This window comes from Musca autumnalis, unplaced genomic scaffold (assembly GCF_047663935.1).
Source record: "Musca autumnalis isolate F117 unplaced genomic scaffold, ASM4766393v1 scaffold_2, whole genome shotgun sequence".
Lineage (NCBI taxonomy): Eukaryota > Metazoa > Arthropoda > Insecta > Diptera > Muscidae > Musca > Musca autumnalis.
The window spans coordinates 5,330,400-5,347,877 of NW_027411755.1; the positions used below are offsets into that span (position 1 = coordinate 5,330,400).

The 17,478-nt window shown below is 39.2% G+C and overlaps 1 protein-coding gene across 1 annotated transcript; it reads right to left on the minus strand.

Annotated features, from left to right (window-relative positions):
* Nucleotides 1–569: 569 nt before the first annotated feature.
* LOC141393574 (uncharacterized) lies at nt 570–17,222 on the minus strand. The gene is made up of 12 exons (XM_073966689.1): nt 15,376–17,222; nt 7,111–7,296; nt 6,821–7,049; nt 6,563–6,764; nt 6,051–6,481; nt 5,476–5,992; nt 3,391–3,573; nt 3,011–3,330; nt 2,398–2,942; nt 1,893–2,332; nt 1,745–1,828; nt 570–1,334 (listed from the first exon to the last, which is right to left on the minus strand). The coding sequence occupies exons 1-12, from the start codon at nt 15,684–15,686 to the stop codon at nt 1,186–1,188; spliced, it is 3,597 nt and encodes a 1,198-aa protein (XP_073822790.1). The 5' UTR covers nt 15,687–17,222; the 3' UTR covers nt 570–1,185.
* Between the last annotated feature and the right edge of the window lie 256 nt (nt 17,223–17,478).

A 17,478-nucleotide genomic window follows, 5' to 3' on the forward strand; every position in this document is an offset into this window, starting at 1 on the left:
ATTATGACATGTAATATGTACAGCAAAACATGGAAGAGGATGTTAGGGAGAGAGACAATCAATTATCTCAATAGAGGAGTTTGCTTTCTTAGAGTCCGTACAAAGTAATTGTTGGTGCTCACTACTTGACATAACGTGATCAGACAAACATTTAAGTTAGTTATCGATACACACTTGAGCAATTTCACTTTGATCCTTATATTTTATAACTTGTTCAAGGAAAATTACTTTGTCTAAACTCCAGCTTTACATGCAAAGATGGATTTACATACATAGTACAGTATGGGAGGGAAAGGGTTTCGGTATATATGCTGTATTTTGGTGATAGAATTTTTATGTTTTTGATACCATAGATTTATTAACATTTGTAGTACGTACACAACATACATCTAAGTAGATTGTAAGTCTCGGTAAAAATTGAAACTGTAGTTTGCTGCATTAGTTAGTTGTTGATTAGAAGTGGTTGTTTTTGTATATATAATTTAAATAAAATGCTTTTTTTGTTTTTTTGACAAATTGCAATAATTTCAGTCTTTTTGAGATTCCCGCCTTTGTGCATTTAGATAATATTGAATTATATATCTCTTTGTTTATTTTCTTATTTTTGGTTTTGTAATATTTAAGAATTTTTCTTTTTTTTATCAAAAATTACCTTTTTTCTCATTATTTTTGTAAGTATGTATTATGAATTTTGTAAGTATGTGTGTATGTAAGTAATTGTGATGATAACAGGGATATTACATATGTAGGTGCCTTACTAATCACGCCTAGAGAGACAAGAGGTTATTCTTTTTTTTTGTATTTTCAGTGAAACTTTCTTGTTGATTTTGGAGGGCATGAACATAAAAATTATTATTTTTGTTTAAGTGTGTTTGTTTGGTATACTACCCTGCTTGTACGGAAAAGTGACAAATCCATATTGTTACTAGTTATAAGCTCTTCTAGTTGCTATTGCGTCCAAAGCCAATTCACCATATCATGAAAAAATGAGAGCTAAAAATCTCTCCAAAAACAGGAACTGGTCATATATTAACTCATATACCTTTTCACCAGTTCCAATGTTCTAAACGAATTGACAATGTAACCTTTGAAATAATCCTAGATATCATATCTATTTATTTACTTAATTTCTAGTCCATCACTAGTTCCTTGTACAAGAGGGCAATCCCTGTAACAATTAACGGCTTATTGATCCAGTGAAAAATGTTTCGTTCGTTTCCAAAGTGTTTTGAAAATTCCCTTCTTCTTGGGTTTTTCAGTTGTATTGCTTTGACCACCTCCTCCTCCTCTTTGTTGTTTTAACTCCTTTGGATTTGGTATCGTAGAACAAGCATCTGCAAAATAGTAATGAAAAGCAACAAAAATTATAACGTCTTGCTGATATATTTCATTTTACATAAAATAAAAGCATAAAGCAACGTATTGTTTTATGATTAACTCAAGGATAATGGTGTCAAAGAATCTAATAACGTTTGTCGAATTTTGTAAAGGGTGCCAAACATCATTTTAATAGCACTACTAACTTAAAAATATAAACAGGATTTTAGTCTATATTTGCACTATTAGAATTGGAACCAGTTCCCATAAACTCCATTATAGGGAAGTGGTAACAATTTATCAAATATTCTACATCACTTTTCACTATAGGTCACCAAACAAAACGAATATGTGCCATAACACACATGCCTTTAATAGCACTACAACTTGGTGGTTTCTAAAATATTTGCCAATCGACAAAACTTACTCCGATCAATATCATGATAATAGCTAGCCTCCAAACATTGATCAGCAGTATAAGCTGATCTGTTTTTCTTATCCTTGGGATTTTCTGCAAAGCAACAAATAAAAATATTAGTCTCCCCCTTCAACACATCTCCGCACAACTCTCTTACTCTTTTTGGTTATTAGTAGACTGGTGACACGACGTAAAGCTTCCCTGGGTGATTTATTTAAAAATGATGGCGTTAAATTAGGTGGCAATGTAAGGGGTTTCCTAGCAGGACCAGTTCCGGGCATAGCCGGCGTACCATCCCATATACGCATTGTTGATATACGATCTATATTTTCTGTAGATGCTGGACGCATTGACCTCTGTTTGGGATACCAACCACGTTGAGGTGCACCGGCTAGCCGTAACATTTCATTGGAAGCCAATGCATGATTTATGGAACGCTGGCGACACATGGCACCGCCAAATGTGTTGCCACCGGACATAGCCGCCATAGAGCTACCCAAATTGATGTTATTCGAGGTGCTAGATCTTGGCGCAGTTCTTGATCCACTGGGTGCATTTTCAGTTTGACGACGATATGGTGTTCGTGGTATGTCGCAGCTAAATTAATGAAAAAAAACCAATGGTTAGTTAAAAATACTCTAGAATTGGTTAAGAGCATATACCCCCGGGCAAAGATTGGTGTTTCCGGCAGACTACAGGATGTCTGCAGACGATGTTCTTCTCGTGGCGATTGCTTAGAACTGCGCTTTGTGCCATAGGAAACATAACGTCTGGTACCATAGCCACTACCACTACTACCATCATACGAAGGTCCATGTGAACTTGTAGGCGTAGTTACACCACTGCCATAGCCACCTGTAATCCTGGGAGATTTTCTTTTATAATTCGAATCTATAGACCATGATTTCATGGTATTTATTGAATGGCCGGCTCGATGTGGTGGTACCACTGGTGCAATATTTTCAAATGCTGAAGGTGGTGGCGGTGGTGGTAATGGCAACTCATCCGACATATGACGATGTACCGGACGTCCTAGAGGTTTTTCACGTTCTTTGGTTCGCGGATGGCGTTTCTCTTCACGTGTCACGGAATGGGTGTGTATTTCGGCCGAAGTCTGAACATATGACTTGGCAGGAGGTTTGATATCATCCTCGCCCACTGATGTATCATCCGATGGTGAGGGTGGTAAAGGCAAATCGTTGTAATCCTACATGAAATTGTATTGGAAACGTTGATGTAAGAAATGTCACCTTACTAGCAAATTGGGAAACTTACAAACATATCAGGATTAGATGACGGAGGAGATGGAGGCAAGGGACCAAAGGTATTTTGTGAAAGTAGCATTTCTTTCGCACTCTCAGATTTATGTACTCCAGGACGAAACTCCAGGGGACGTTTATGTAAGGGTTGTTCAGTCATTTTACTCACAGCCATGTCATTGCGCAAATGAGCTGCTCCTCCTCTGCTGCTGCTGCCAGTAGCTCCATGCTGTTTCAATGGTACACAGCCAAAACTTAAGTCGCTCAATTGTTCCTCATCTTCTTCAAGGGTGGGGGCGAGATCAGTGCGGGGTGTAGTAGAAGTTGAGCGTATTTCTGGAAGTTAACAGAACCACAATCAAAAATTTGCGCTTGAGTATTTTTGGAGGAACTTACCATTAAACTCCGATGTTTTAATGGGTCCATTGGTGGCTTGTTTATATACAAATAGGCCTGGAGATTCTAAGCCCTTTATATCATAAACCGGGGCTGGTTCCTCTTGGCAAGGTGTACGTGTGCCATGTATGGATTCTTGACTGCAACGAGCTTCCAGCGAAATTAAGCTGCCCTTTTTGGATGCTACAAAGAATTTTAGAAATTTATCAGCCCAATTATGAACGGCCTCTCACCGTGAGTTTTCTCTTTCTCGCCTCCTCCCCTATTATAAACATCATATCGCCGTGAGTGATGTTATGTTCTCACTGTTCCCTTATTATAAACAACAAGAGGGTGAGCAAAACTCACGTTCGTGAAAAAATTAGCTATTACAAATGTAAAAAAAGTGAGAAAAAGAGGCAAATTTCTGCTGAAATTTCTCACTACCGAAATCAAAGTGAGTTGAACAAAAAAATTTAAGTGTGAACATTTATTTTAAAAAATACGAATATTTTGTATCTGTAATGATAATTAATTGTATTTTAGGTTGAAAGTAACAAAAAATAATAAGAGATTTTTTATGTTGTGAGGTTATTGTTGACCTTTGGACGCTATTTTCTTTGGTTTTAATTTGGCTTGAGGTCAACTTAAAAATTTAAAAACAAATGGGCGTTTTTGTTTTTATTCTTATAAAAAGAAAGAAATATCATTATTATAAATTTCTACCATAATGTTTAAGTTGCATAAAACGAATGTTCTTGTTTTTTAAAGCTTAGGACATTGACCGCTAACATTTTTTCAGAGTTCTTTACGAATTCGGTCTGAATCTCTGAATTCTTTCAGAATTTGGTACAAAATTGGGTCTACCTTCAGTTCCAAGAATGGCATGTAACTATCCACTGGAGTTATATGACTAGGTTTGGCATCGCACCATTAAAAGACGCAGAGTGCTGTGCATGGTGCTATCAATATTTGCCTAAGAATTTAGACGACTGCAATATCCCAAGTATAGTTGAGCAAAAACTACTCTGGTTTGTTATGGACTTTATGCACACTATATTTGTTTACATTACAACCTGCGACTATGTGAAAGCTATTCAAAACTACTTGAAATGCTTGTTGAGCAAGGGATTCTATCCGGTATGGTTGGGCTTCCCTCTCTAGAACGTGAAGATCATTCTTGATGGACCTAGTGTGTCGGGCCAACCCACGGTAATGCCCGAGCTCTCACGGTAATGCCCGAGCAAGTACTGTAACTAAAACGTTGCCCGTGGTATGTATCAGTGAAGGAAGGCCTAAATCGAGTTTTCAGGTATGGACAGATCAAAAAGGTACATTCTGCATAAAGCGGCTCACAACTATACAAGGACCCAATCAGGAGCAACCCATGTCTGCAATTGTTATTCCTAGAGAGAGTAATGTACACGATTTGGATCTTTTGTGGTCGCAGTCTTGGAAAGAATGGGAGATGGTGCTAAACACAACTTCCACTTCATTTCCTTGGTATTCCTCAGAATTTGCCATTTCTGTTATCACCCAAAATGAAACATTAAACATTTACTTATTGTAGCCATTTAATGACGTTTTTAAACGACATTTGTTCACTTTTTTACGATTTTCCAATAAATTTCACGAATTCTTCAGTGTAAATAAACAATTTTCACATATCTGCCAAAACAAAAGAACAGCTGTTACAGATGTTGCCATGTTGTTTTAATGTTGTATTTTCTTTTACCAATATCCATGTTCTTTTACAGTGGATTGTTAATAACTGACATTTTTCTTGCTAGAAATGTTTATTAATTTGAAAATTTATTTATTTTTTATACAAAAAATAAGAATTAATTAATCTCAAAGTTGTTTGTGCAAAAAATGACGGTATGGCAACACAAATTATTATTTCAAGGGTTCACAAGTCGCGCCATTATTTTCCATTTTCCGACTTGTCAACCCTTGTTCACTTTTTGTGCTCCTCCCTGCTCAATCATAATAGCTCGAGCAGGTGAAAGTGAACTGCAACTCACTTGTGAGTAGCTCCCTACGTGAAGATTCATAATCGCTATGTATAAGAAATTGTTCTTTAAGATTGTGAGTAGTAATTTTTACCTTCAAAACTGGATGTCTTATTAAGCAACTGTATGGGCGATAAATCTTTCCTTATTGAACTAATTGCTGGCCTGATTGGTTCCAAATTTAATGATAACCTATCTCTTGGCGAAGTTATGGGTTTTCCTATATCAAAGCTATGACGAGTATTGTTGGCATCTTTGGTATCACATGTTTTACATTCGGCGGCATCTTGTGGCTTATAGTGTGGCGTACGTTCCGATTCAGAGTCCATATCGGGTTCGCTTTCGCTGAGACCATGCTTGACTGGTTCATCATAATTGGAGAATATATCCATGGCACGGGGTGGCTTTTTTATGGAACCACGTCGAATAATAAAGGTTCCCTTGCCTAGCATACTATTCGAATGACGATAGACACAAGAGTTTTGTATTTCAGGACTCTCTTCGAAACTGCGAAATTCCTCTTCTTGAATGTGTAAATGATTTTGTGGAGTTGGGGGAGAGTGGCGTAGAGGAGCATTACCATAGCTACCTTTGGAATTTCCAGATTTAGACTGTAAAATATGTTGTAATTAATATTTGTTTCAAGACTAAGGGTTTCATTCCACATACCTTGGCACCCTGATTTTGCTGTTTGGTTTTCTTTTTGAAATCTTTAAAATGTATCTCCCATGCTATGCCTCTTGGTGTCAATAATGTGGATTCTGATGAAACGGTTATACCTGAAGGATCTTCTAAAGAATCTTCGGAAATATCATCATCCTCATCGGTGTTATTTTTATTGGAATATTTATCCAAGGTATTGTTGGATGAAGATGAGTGAGTTTTGGCATTATCTGATGTTGTGCCAGTACCTGTACTGGCCGGTGAAGAGGATGATGATGAGCAAGAGATCGAAGTTGAGCCTGGATTAAGTATATGGCACACTTCTTTATGTTTGTCCACCGAAGCCTGTAGACGTTTTGGTCGATTGCTGCGACCACTTGCGGGACCATCTTTTGGACCGGGATATATGGTAACGGGATGTTCATTTAGCATTGGTTCTGAAAAGAATATGGATATTTTTATATGTTTGCGTGATTGTTTCGAACATAAACTTTTTTATCCAAATTAACTGGACCAACCTTGTAACTTGGCAACACTTCCCCTCAAAACAGCTTTATGCACAGCACTGATATCAATGCCCAAAGCATTCCTTTCACCATTACAACTGCCTACACGAATTTTGTTATCGTTTAAAATGTTACCAGTTTTCTGGCCACAACATGGAAGACTTGAATAATTGGAATTGTTTGATGCTGCTGCTGTTGTAGTACGGGCTTTGGGCTAAAGAAATATTGAAATAACATTAAATATCATAAAATCTATATTGTTTTCCCTACCAAGGTAGTCTGTTCCAAATTATTGGGATCTGTACTATTGGCATTTGTGGAGGAAGATGTTGTGGTTGTGGTTGAATTTGTTTTCGATTCCAATTGATTGCTATGACAATTGCCATTACTTTCAAAGCGCACCAAATCGACAGCATCAAAACTTTCATTGGGTGTAACAACGGGAGCACAGCTGGAGCTGGTTTGGGACATTTCTTCCGAATCTCGTTTCTCCTTCATGCTGAAAGTAATTAATCTTAAATTACCCATATTTGTAAATAAAATAATTTATAGATATTTACTTTTTACGACTGAGACTCATATAACCATCGTCTTCTGATTGATTTTCGCCACTATTTTGTAATTGTGGCCTTAACGAAATGTTGTCTTCGAATTCGGAAATAATATCATCCAATACTTTGATCGGTTCGGGTATTTCATCTACAGGAAATGTAACAGCATCTAACAATTCCTCCTCTTCGATTTCCCTATAAGGATAAAACAGCATAATACATAGTGAACGAAAAGGAAGTAAGTCAATAAGGAGTAGGGATGTCGATGATGAGTTTTTCTATATAAATAAAACATCGCTATATGATTTGGAGTGGAAATAATTTGGCCAAAAAGACCAGCCATTACAGCTATTTGAATAAAGTGGTGTACTATTCGGACTTATTTTCAGAGCGTTCAAGTGTTGTTCTTCATGATTTACTTAGGGTATATAAGCCACAATTGCACTATCAAGTGGTGTTGTCATGATGAGAGAAAGATAGAGAGAGTGAAAGTGTACAGAACAAGTTCTGGCACATATGTAGTTCAGATTTTCTATAGAATTGACTCAGACATGTTTAATTTTTATTGATTTAAATCATAAATGTCACAACCAAGTTATCACTATGACGTAAATTGAGGATCTGTATAAACTGGGCCCATAATACAAAAAGTGGGTGGCTTTAGTGTGGGAAGTTTCATCCTTATTCATATGCGGGATATGTGTCAATTATCGCCAGAAATGTTTTGTCTAAATAAATTATGTTGGGGTCTAGATTAACTTTTTCAGCAAAAAGAAATAAATTCTTCCCGAAATAAATGAATGGAGACATGTTCATCATTTCACGCGGATACATAATCTTTTAGTGTACGATATCAACTAAAACGATCCTAAAATTTAATCCAACAAGCACGAACATTTTGCCGATGACTGACAAACACCATTGCAATATAGCATTCAATCTACAGAAAGAATTTATCAAAATCACTCTAGGACCGTTAGTGCAGAGTAGAGCCTGTCGTGTCACGCGTGACACGCTTAACTTTACTTTTGTGTCACATGTCGTGTCAAATGAATCCTTAAGTGAAGAGTGCACAACCAACATTTTCGTGGATGACTTATGACTGGCAAACACCAACGATCAGACAGGTAAAGAAGCGATATTTGAGCAAAACTGCAGTGTTGTTCATTCACAGTTATCCTAAAAATCCCAGGCGGCCTCTACAAAGCACTCACCCCATGTATCGATTTAACCTTACCAATGAGGATCTACGATGGAATGTTGCAATCTCCATTGACCTGATTTATTTTCCTTAGAAGTATATAATAAATATAGGAGTAGCCATTACAAAAGATGACCATTTCTATAAAAAACGACATGATGTTTAGTTGACATTTCGGTGGATCGAAGCTACCATCGTGGTTCGATCAAGAATATCAAATTTCCCTATGGCAAAACCCATTATACCCACATTTTTCGAGAATTCAAAGTATATTTGACTTTTGAACTTGGTGATTGGTCAACACTTAAGACTTTGGTTGGTGGTAGTGTGGTGCAATTGTTGTCAGACCCCGATTTAAAAATAATCGAGTCTGCGACAAGATAACATAACTTTTTTCCACTGCGATTTAAGGAAGATGCCCTAATGGTTCCTAATGTTCGTGTCTTACCTGCGTGAGAAAATCCTCAAACAGAGATGATTCAACATATCCCCTAACCTTAGGGATCTCTATATGCTACAAGAGCATTTATTAGATGCTAGTAATAGAAAAGTTGTCGACGTGATAATTTCTATGGCCGATGATAAAGGCGAGAATGATTGGAACCAGTGGTCGGAGTGGTAGGACCGCAATTATAGACGGCGACGACATACACATAACTTTTAATGCTATTGAAGATAGTTTAAAAAATCAACCATCTGGAGAGGGTTGCTACAAAGGACATAACACCAGAAGACATGGATAACTGAAAGGAGCACAACTGACAGCAACTGCAGTCCCGACTAGCCCTATATCTTCATATGCCGACAAAAATCATTCCGAGGCAGGATGCAACAGAGATATTGACTAGTGATGGAGAATCCAAGGATGATCCATCAACACGCATCCAACAATGCATCTAGTGACAGTAAAGACAAAGAAGTAAGAGACACCATGCATTATAAATATGCTGCAGTGCAGTATCTACGCAAATTAGCTAGAATCCAGCAAACACGTCACGTCTCGTGTGAACAATTTCAAAAGCACGTTCCGAAAAAATCGTTCCAATTTCGATTCGAATTTCGTAAGGAAATTTTTTCGCCCATTTCGTTCCGAAATGTTGTCAAGCACCAAGGTTCATACCGATTTCATTACGATTTCGGAAGAATTGGTTTGCTGTGAAGAAATACGACACAACAAAAGCAACCTCAAGTTCTTGAGTAAATTCGAAAGAATTTATCCTCATGCGCCTAGACGTGAGCTTCTTCCTTCCAGAATCTGAAACCGTTCATGCCAAAGTCTCTCAAGCGGCAACGACGAACTAACTAATGGGGAAGAAAAAAACTGATGTTCAGAGCAAAGCAGCCGAACCCGAAAGGTAAGAAGGAGGCCAAAGAACGTAGCAAGATCTGTAAACAATTGTCAACTCAGAAGATGAACCAACAGCACAATACTGTCAAACGTGTTCCGCAACTTTCACACAAGAAGGCAATTGTTTCTCTGGTAGACCTCCTATGCTGCCGTCCTTCACAAGAAAGCCAAGAAAAAAGCCAAGTTCTGCGAATGCAAAAACCTCCTTATTCGCGCAACAGGTACCTGGTAACTCCCCACAAACGGCCAGGCCTAATAAGGAAGATATCGACACATATTCATTGATATAGGATTTCCGAGGCAGAATGCAATAGAGACATGTTGTTGTTGTAACAGTGTTCGTTCTTCTGTTCAATCTGGGTCTATCTCCAGTTCCAGGAAAGTGGCTGCTTCGATGGGATGTAACCACAGATCCACTGGAGTTGGATGAGTAGGTTTGGCTGGGCAGTTGAATAGGTGTTTTGTGTCGTGCGGGCCCATGCCACCTACTGGGAAGATGTCTTGCACCGCTCGGTCGATTTCCGCCCAATAAGAATTTAGGCGACTGCAATATCCCGAGCGTAGTTGAGCCAAAACTACTCCAGTTTGTCGTGGCAGCTGACGCTCCTCAGCTGCGATAGACTGGGGATGTACTCCGAGTACTTTATTCACACTATAATTGCTTAAGGCCTGCTTGATATGCTTGTTGATCTAGGGGTTCTCTCCTGTATCGTTGGACCTCTCCCTCTAGAGCATGAATATCCTTCCTGATATGCCTGAATGTGTCGGGCCTAGCCAGAAGATTGTGATTGGGATGGCTCTCACGGTAACACCCAAGCAAGTACTGCAACAAAAACATCTCATTGTATTGCTTTACTGGAAGAATCTTTGCCTCCCCATGTAGATGGTCCACTGAAGACTTGAGGAGGCACCCTGTTGCTGTTCTCAGGGCGGCATTCTGGCATGTTTGAATGTTTTTCCAATTCGTATGACATAATCTCGGGGACCAGACTGGAGCCGCATAGCTTACCACAGACCGACCTATCGCGTTCTATGTGGTCAACAAGGTTTCTTTATCTGCACCCCAAGTGCTGCGGGCTAGGGACTTGAGGACCTTGTTCCTACTTTTCAGTTTGTCGCAGATAGCTGTGGCGTGCGCGCACGACGTAAAAGTAGTGTCGAATGTGACCCCTAAAATTTTGGGGCAGTTTGTGGTTGGAATTCTTCTACCGTCGACCATGACATTCAATTCTCTTCCAAACTGCGCTGTCCATGTGGTGAACAGAGTGGCTGTTGCTTTTGTGGCGGAAATCTGCATATTTCTCGAATGGAAAAAGGCGGTAAGATCGGTTAAATAGTTGTTCAGTCTCTCACAGATGTCATCAGGATAGGTACCTGACGCCAGGATCGTGCAATCATCCGCATACGTTACGATCTCGATGCCGTATTGAGGGGGCGGAATACGGGAGAGGTAGAGGTTAAACAGTTCCGGAGATATCACCCCGCCGTTGGGAACTTCCAATTTCACTCTACGTGGTTTGGACTTCTTGTTCCTGAATTCCACCTACGACTGGCGTGCACACATATAATTGACTATCCAACGTTTCAAGCTTGGCCGGAGGGTTGTCTGCTCAATGTCCTCAAACAGCGTGGAGTGTCTGACTGTATCAAAGGCTGTTGATAAGTCAAGCGTCACCATCACTGTTCTATCGCACGGCCGTCTCTGGTTGAGTCCTTGACAAATATGTGTGGTAATGGCGTGCAGCGCTGTTGTCGTGCTGTGCTGCTTACGGATTCCATGCTGATGATCGGCAACTTGATACATAGCTATTTCTGATACAGGGGAGGACTAAGGCCTCAACGGGCGACAAAAGCGAAATCGGCCTGTACGATTCACTTTTGCTGGCATCCTTGCCGGGCTTCCGTAGTGGGACCAGCTCTGCTGGGAGGTTTGGTCTTACTTCGGGTATTCGACCAGCAGGGATATGGCGAGCGGCTGCAGCAGTGATGATGTCTCGGAACGTCCTTTCCGCTACCCGAACAATCAGCTTTCTTATGATTGACGAATGTGCGGCGTTCAGAGGTAATGAAATTGGTTGGTCTGCTAATGGAGACAATTATGGGGAGATGGTCTGATCCAAGGGAATTGTCAGGTAACGTCATTTGTCAGACCAGGTGACACGATGGTTATGTCTGGCGAGCTGTGACACTCTCCTCTAATTCTGGTAGGGACGTCCTCATTGACCGTGCAAAACGTAGAGCTGTCAATCTGCTCAGCCAGCGCTGTACCTCTCTGGTCGTTTCCGAGTGCCGAATGCCACATCTCATGATGCGCATTAAAGTCCCCCAGTACCAGAGGTCTGTATTGGACAGACTGGTGTAATAGGAAAGCTAATCCCCCACCTCCACTTCTGGTGCGATCCTTCCTTAGCACGTTGTAACCATAGCAGCGTTGTAACCTACAGTTTTTGTTGAGCTTAGTTTCTTGCACCGCAGGGACATTGATATTCCTCCGACTCATAAAATCTACTATTTCCTCGATCTTACCTCGGAGTCCATTGCAATTAAATTGCAAAAAAGGATGCATTTTCCGGGATTGGGACAACAACGGCTGGTGTTAAAGGCTGCATGTGCGGTTGTTGTCGAGGGGACTGCGGGGAAGTCTCATAATCAGGCGACAGGGGAGTTTCGTAATCCGATGACCAGGTCTAATAAGGAAGATATCGGCACATATTGATTGATTCCGAGGCAGGGTGTTAAACACACATTGACTAGTGATGGTCAGTCCAAGGATCATCCAAGAAGAGCAAATGCCCCTAAACACAGTATTGCAAAAGAAGCCGGAGATATTAAGCATTACAACAATGCTGTGAGGTAGCTCCGCATATTCGGTGTAGGAGATTCGAATTTGTATACTGGGAACGTAGTTTTCAACATCAGATAATATCATCAGTTTTCTACATCAGAATTTCAGACGGATAAAATCATCCTTCCAGAATCCGGAAGCCAAAGTCTCTCAGTCGGTGACGACAACAAAACAAGTGCAGTCAGAACCTGATGCTGTGAATGAAGTGGTTGAGTCAGTTTCTGTCCCGAAGCCGAATCTGGAGGTGGCCAAAGAACATGCCCTAAAACCAAGCAAAATCCGTAAATAGTTGTCATCTGAAAAGTCTAATGCCAACAGTACAATACTGTGAAACGAGTTTGTTCTTCTGAAGGCCCACAGAAGACAATGGATTCTCTGACAGTCAAGCTCTCTCGACTTACTATGCCCCGTAATGTGAAGCCCAAAACCTCCACAGGAAAAACGACCCCAAGGGTCACTCATTATTTGCGTAAACGACATTGCCCACAAACGCCCAAAATGTTTTACAAATAACTAAAAAATTTAGGAAAAAATAATTCTGTTCCATAGAAGACCGGCTCATACGAAATAAGTGATATTGGAAAATCGGGAACGGATCATAGAGTTAAAAAAAGCAAGTAAAAAAGTATCAGTCGGCTTTACCGATAGAGAGATAGCCTCAGCCTGTGTGAATTCAGACTTTCAGCTACGGACATTGGCCGATAACACCTTCAAAATTTGTCTCCCCAAAAGTTATGTATTTGCGGAGAATGATATATGTATAACTTTTTGGGACATTTGTCGGAACGTCCACAAATGTTATTTTTGGAAGTGGATCCAATTTCGGGTGTCGTTCCTTTCGATAATAATTGTGATAATTAAATCGTTGTAACAAGGACTATCTTCGATAAAAATTTCAAAAAGCCCTTAAACTGCGCTTAGGCGAAAATTATGAACTTTTGTGTGGGAGGGCTGTACAAGGTGGCGCAAAAGTAATCCTCCTATCAGAAAATGCTATAAATTGGTCCCTAATGTCAGTTCTGTTTTGACATTTGTGTAGTAAACACATTCGAAATACACGTTAATAAACAATGTTACGCTACACTGTTCCAGAACGCGGAATATTGGTGACTGGCAGACCCCGGAGTATCCGTTCTGCAGAGAATATTGCTGCTGTAGACGAGGATGTCACCGAAGCGCCGTCGACATAGACCAGACGACGTGCCAGGAAAATGGGTATCAGTTGACGGTCTTTACAGCGAATTTTGGTACAATATTTGAAGATGTTTCCGTACAAAGTCCAGACGGTGCATCTGCTGTTAAATGCTGACCGCCAATCGCGTCTAACATACGATTAATCCATCCTTAATCACCACCAAGAGGAAGATGATTTTTCATAAAAAATAATCATGAGTGATGAGGCGCTCCAGACTTCTTTTTGTGGGTCTTTTTGAAGTCGCGGGTTTATGTCAACAAGCCTCAGACTCTTTCAGCTCTTAAAGACAATATCCGCCAAGAATGTTAGGACCTATCGCCGGAAGTTTTGGCCAAAGTGATGTAAAATGCCATAAAAAGTGCTCAAATGACAATAAACTGTGGCAGCGGCCATTTATCTGATATCATATTCTCGACTTGATGTAAAAAAAAATGAAAAGACCAAATAAAAAAAATCCACAAGAAAAATCAAAGTTTCTCTTTTTTTTTTTTAAATTACAGCCAGAAAACTTCGCAAGATTACTTTTGCGCCACCTTGTACTTGAAGGAGTTGTCCGATATAGTATATCTTCCAAATTGATTCAAGTTTGAAACAAATATTGCGATGTGCGAAGGTTACACAAATGTGAGTAACTCCTTTAAACGCCCGCCAGCTATTTTTATTGGCCACCGTAGGATTTTTTAATATTTTAGACCATTATGTCAGGATGTATGGATTGCACACGAAAACCATTCAGCCTTATTCTGGACAAAAATTCACCGTGAGTTTTGCCTTTCCGCCGTTTCAACTAAAGCAGGATTATTTAAGCGAAAAATTTTGACTTTTGTGGGCGAGGTACCCGAAGGTGTTACTATATAGACCTTCTGAAACTTTATGTACGTTTAAAAGAGATTTTACGATGTGTAAAGTTCCGGACACACAGGTTTTTAGAGCTTTTGGGCTATTATCTCAAAAAGAATGGAACAATTTAAAATTTTATGTGGGATGTACTAGAAGACCGTGGACCGATATAGTTCACATTCGAACCAGATCTATGTCTGGAAGAAATATTATGATGAACAAATTTTTAATCAAATCTATTGATCCGTTCGAGAGTTATCGTGCACGCCATTTTAACAAAAAATGAACCATTGTGTGGAAGATACCAGAAAGAGTGTAACAAATATTTGAAGCTGATCTAAGTCTTGAACATATATTACAAAAAAAAAAATGTTGAACGGAACTTTATTAATTTTTGGACAAAATATTACGAGAACACAATTTTTGATCAAATCGGAAAATCAGTTCGAAACCAACTCGAAATTGAGGCACATTTTTATAATATTAAAGTGTACGTACCTTCGTTCGGTAACTAAAAGATGAGGATACATATAAAAATAATTTGATATTTACATCGGTAAATAAAGCTAGAAATGATCCAATTATGTTATTGGGGGTTATCATGAATGAAATTTCCCCGTGAGTTTCGTCTCTCCGCCGTTGCAACTTAAGGGAGAAAGTGAAAAAATTCACGGGGAATTGCCGTTCATGATAACCGCCATTGTTTACTTTGAATGTGGTGATTTTTGTTTAGTGACTCCTATTCGACATCCCTACTATAAATGTGTGTGTGTGTTCTCTATGAGAACAAATCCACACACTCATACAATCAAACATAAATATTAAAGAAAGATAATCATACATACATTTGCGGTTTTTGTTTAGAAGGATTTCCACTAGACAAAGATGAAAGAAGAATTTGACAATGTTGATTGTGATTTTGATGTTCCTGAACTGCTGCTGCTGCTATAACATCCGTTGATGACGCCTCCTCGTGGTTGAGTGATGTCAATGATGTGGTCGATGGTGTCTTAATGTTATCTCCTCCTTCCAGCGTTATTGTTGTGTTATTTGACGACAAGGAAATATTGTTACAAGGTTGCTGATGCTGCTGTTGTAATGCTGCTGCTGCTGCTGACGAGTTATCGGCTTCGTCAATACCGGATACAGTTGCCATTACTGTAACAGGACATGTTTTCAAATTGCGGAAAAGAAGTAAAGGCGACAAGTTTCCTGTTTTCGAGTTGGAAATTTTAATTAAATCTAATTTATATTTCTCGAGATGAGAATGAATTTGTTGTTTCGTTGTTGTTGCTGTATGATATTTGGGTGTTTGGTTATTTCAATTTTTATACACTTCCGTTTTTTTGTTTCACTTTATATATTTTCTCTAAATCCTCAATGTCTGGCCACCAAGCGCTCATTCATTCATTCATATACACAAAACATACACAAAATATGACTAAGAAAAAGTCCTTTTAGGTAGTTGTCCACATAAAGGAAGTTACACTGAGTTTAGAGCATCGATTTTCCGTTTCACTTTAACATCTTCTGAATCTTTTTTTTTCTTGAAATCTTTAAACAATTTGAATTTATTTTATTGCAACACTTTGTGGAAATGGGAATTTTATGGTTATTGTTGTTGTTTTTTATTATTATTTGTTAATATCACTAGTGACTGTCTGGTATGGTAGCCAAATTGAATTGCTTCTGCTGCTGCTGCTGTTAAAATATTGAAAATTTTTCACTTTGGCACCTTCGTCCGTCACTCTATACTCCTTGACGTCGTCGTTGTAGTCGTTGTCGTGTTGTTATACATTTCTGTTACTCCGCTTTTTGTTTTTGGTATTGCTTGCTCTGTGTGTGTTTTATTTTTTGCGTTGCGTTTTCTTCTTGTCTAGAAGTTATGAGCTTTCATTTTCAATTTACGTTCACACCATACCACACAGCAGTGAATTGAATTTGGTTGGAGTTTCTCGCTCCGTTGTATTCGTCGTTGTCGACGACGTCTTGCTTTGCTCGTATCTCTATGTTGCAGACTTTGAAAAGTTTTGTGTGTCTATGGTGGACTGGTGGTGCTGACTCCTCCGTATTATAGTTTAAAAGGTTGTATCATTGATGCATTTCCACATAATGGCTGTTTTAGTAGCTGTTCGGTATTAAATAATGAAATCGAACGAGTTAACAGCAGCCAGCTGCGAGGCATTCATACTGTCTGTATGTGGTGCGATGAGAGTTGGAGGCTGAAATACAAGTTTACCTTTTGTGTCAGAAATTTCGTTGTGTGGGCAGCAGAAGCAGCATTGACTTTTGCCATTTATTTTTTTTTTATAAAATTTTATTTGATTTCACGCACAAGCAGCCGGAATCATTTTACCCGGGTCTTAGCCGAAAAAATAGATAGACAACAAACAACAACAACACACATAGAGCACCTCAGACACAGACCGACATACAATAACTTTTATTTTATATACAACAACATTGTGTGGAAAGAAGAATGTGTATCACAACTGCCGTGTTGCGGTGGTGGACGACGACGTTTTGTATTATCGCGTTGATGTTCTTAGCCGCTTCGTAGGTAATGTCATATTCCGTTTAATATTTCATCCGGCAATCGTTTCTTAGATGATGATATTATTAGACTGCTGAAGTTTGTCTCAGAATGCATGCAAAAACACACACTACTGTCAAATCAGCCAGCCAGCCAGCCAGCCATTCAGTCAGCACAGTCAGGAGAGGAGAGTCCAGAGAGTTGAGAAACAAAACACACGGAGGAACCATTTAAACAACCAACGAATGACAATCAATAGAAACATTAGCTTTATCTGTATAAAATAAGCACAACATACATAGTAATATACAATGAAATTTACACTCACGACTCATTTTACGATAGAAGATTACATGAACAACTTTGTATACTTTTGGGAGTGGAGACCGTTGGTCTTACTCTTGTGCCAGACACT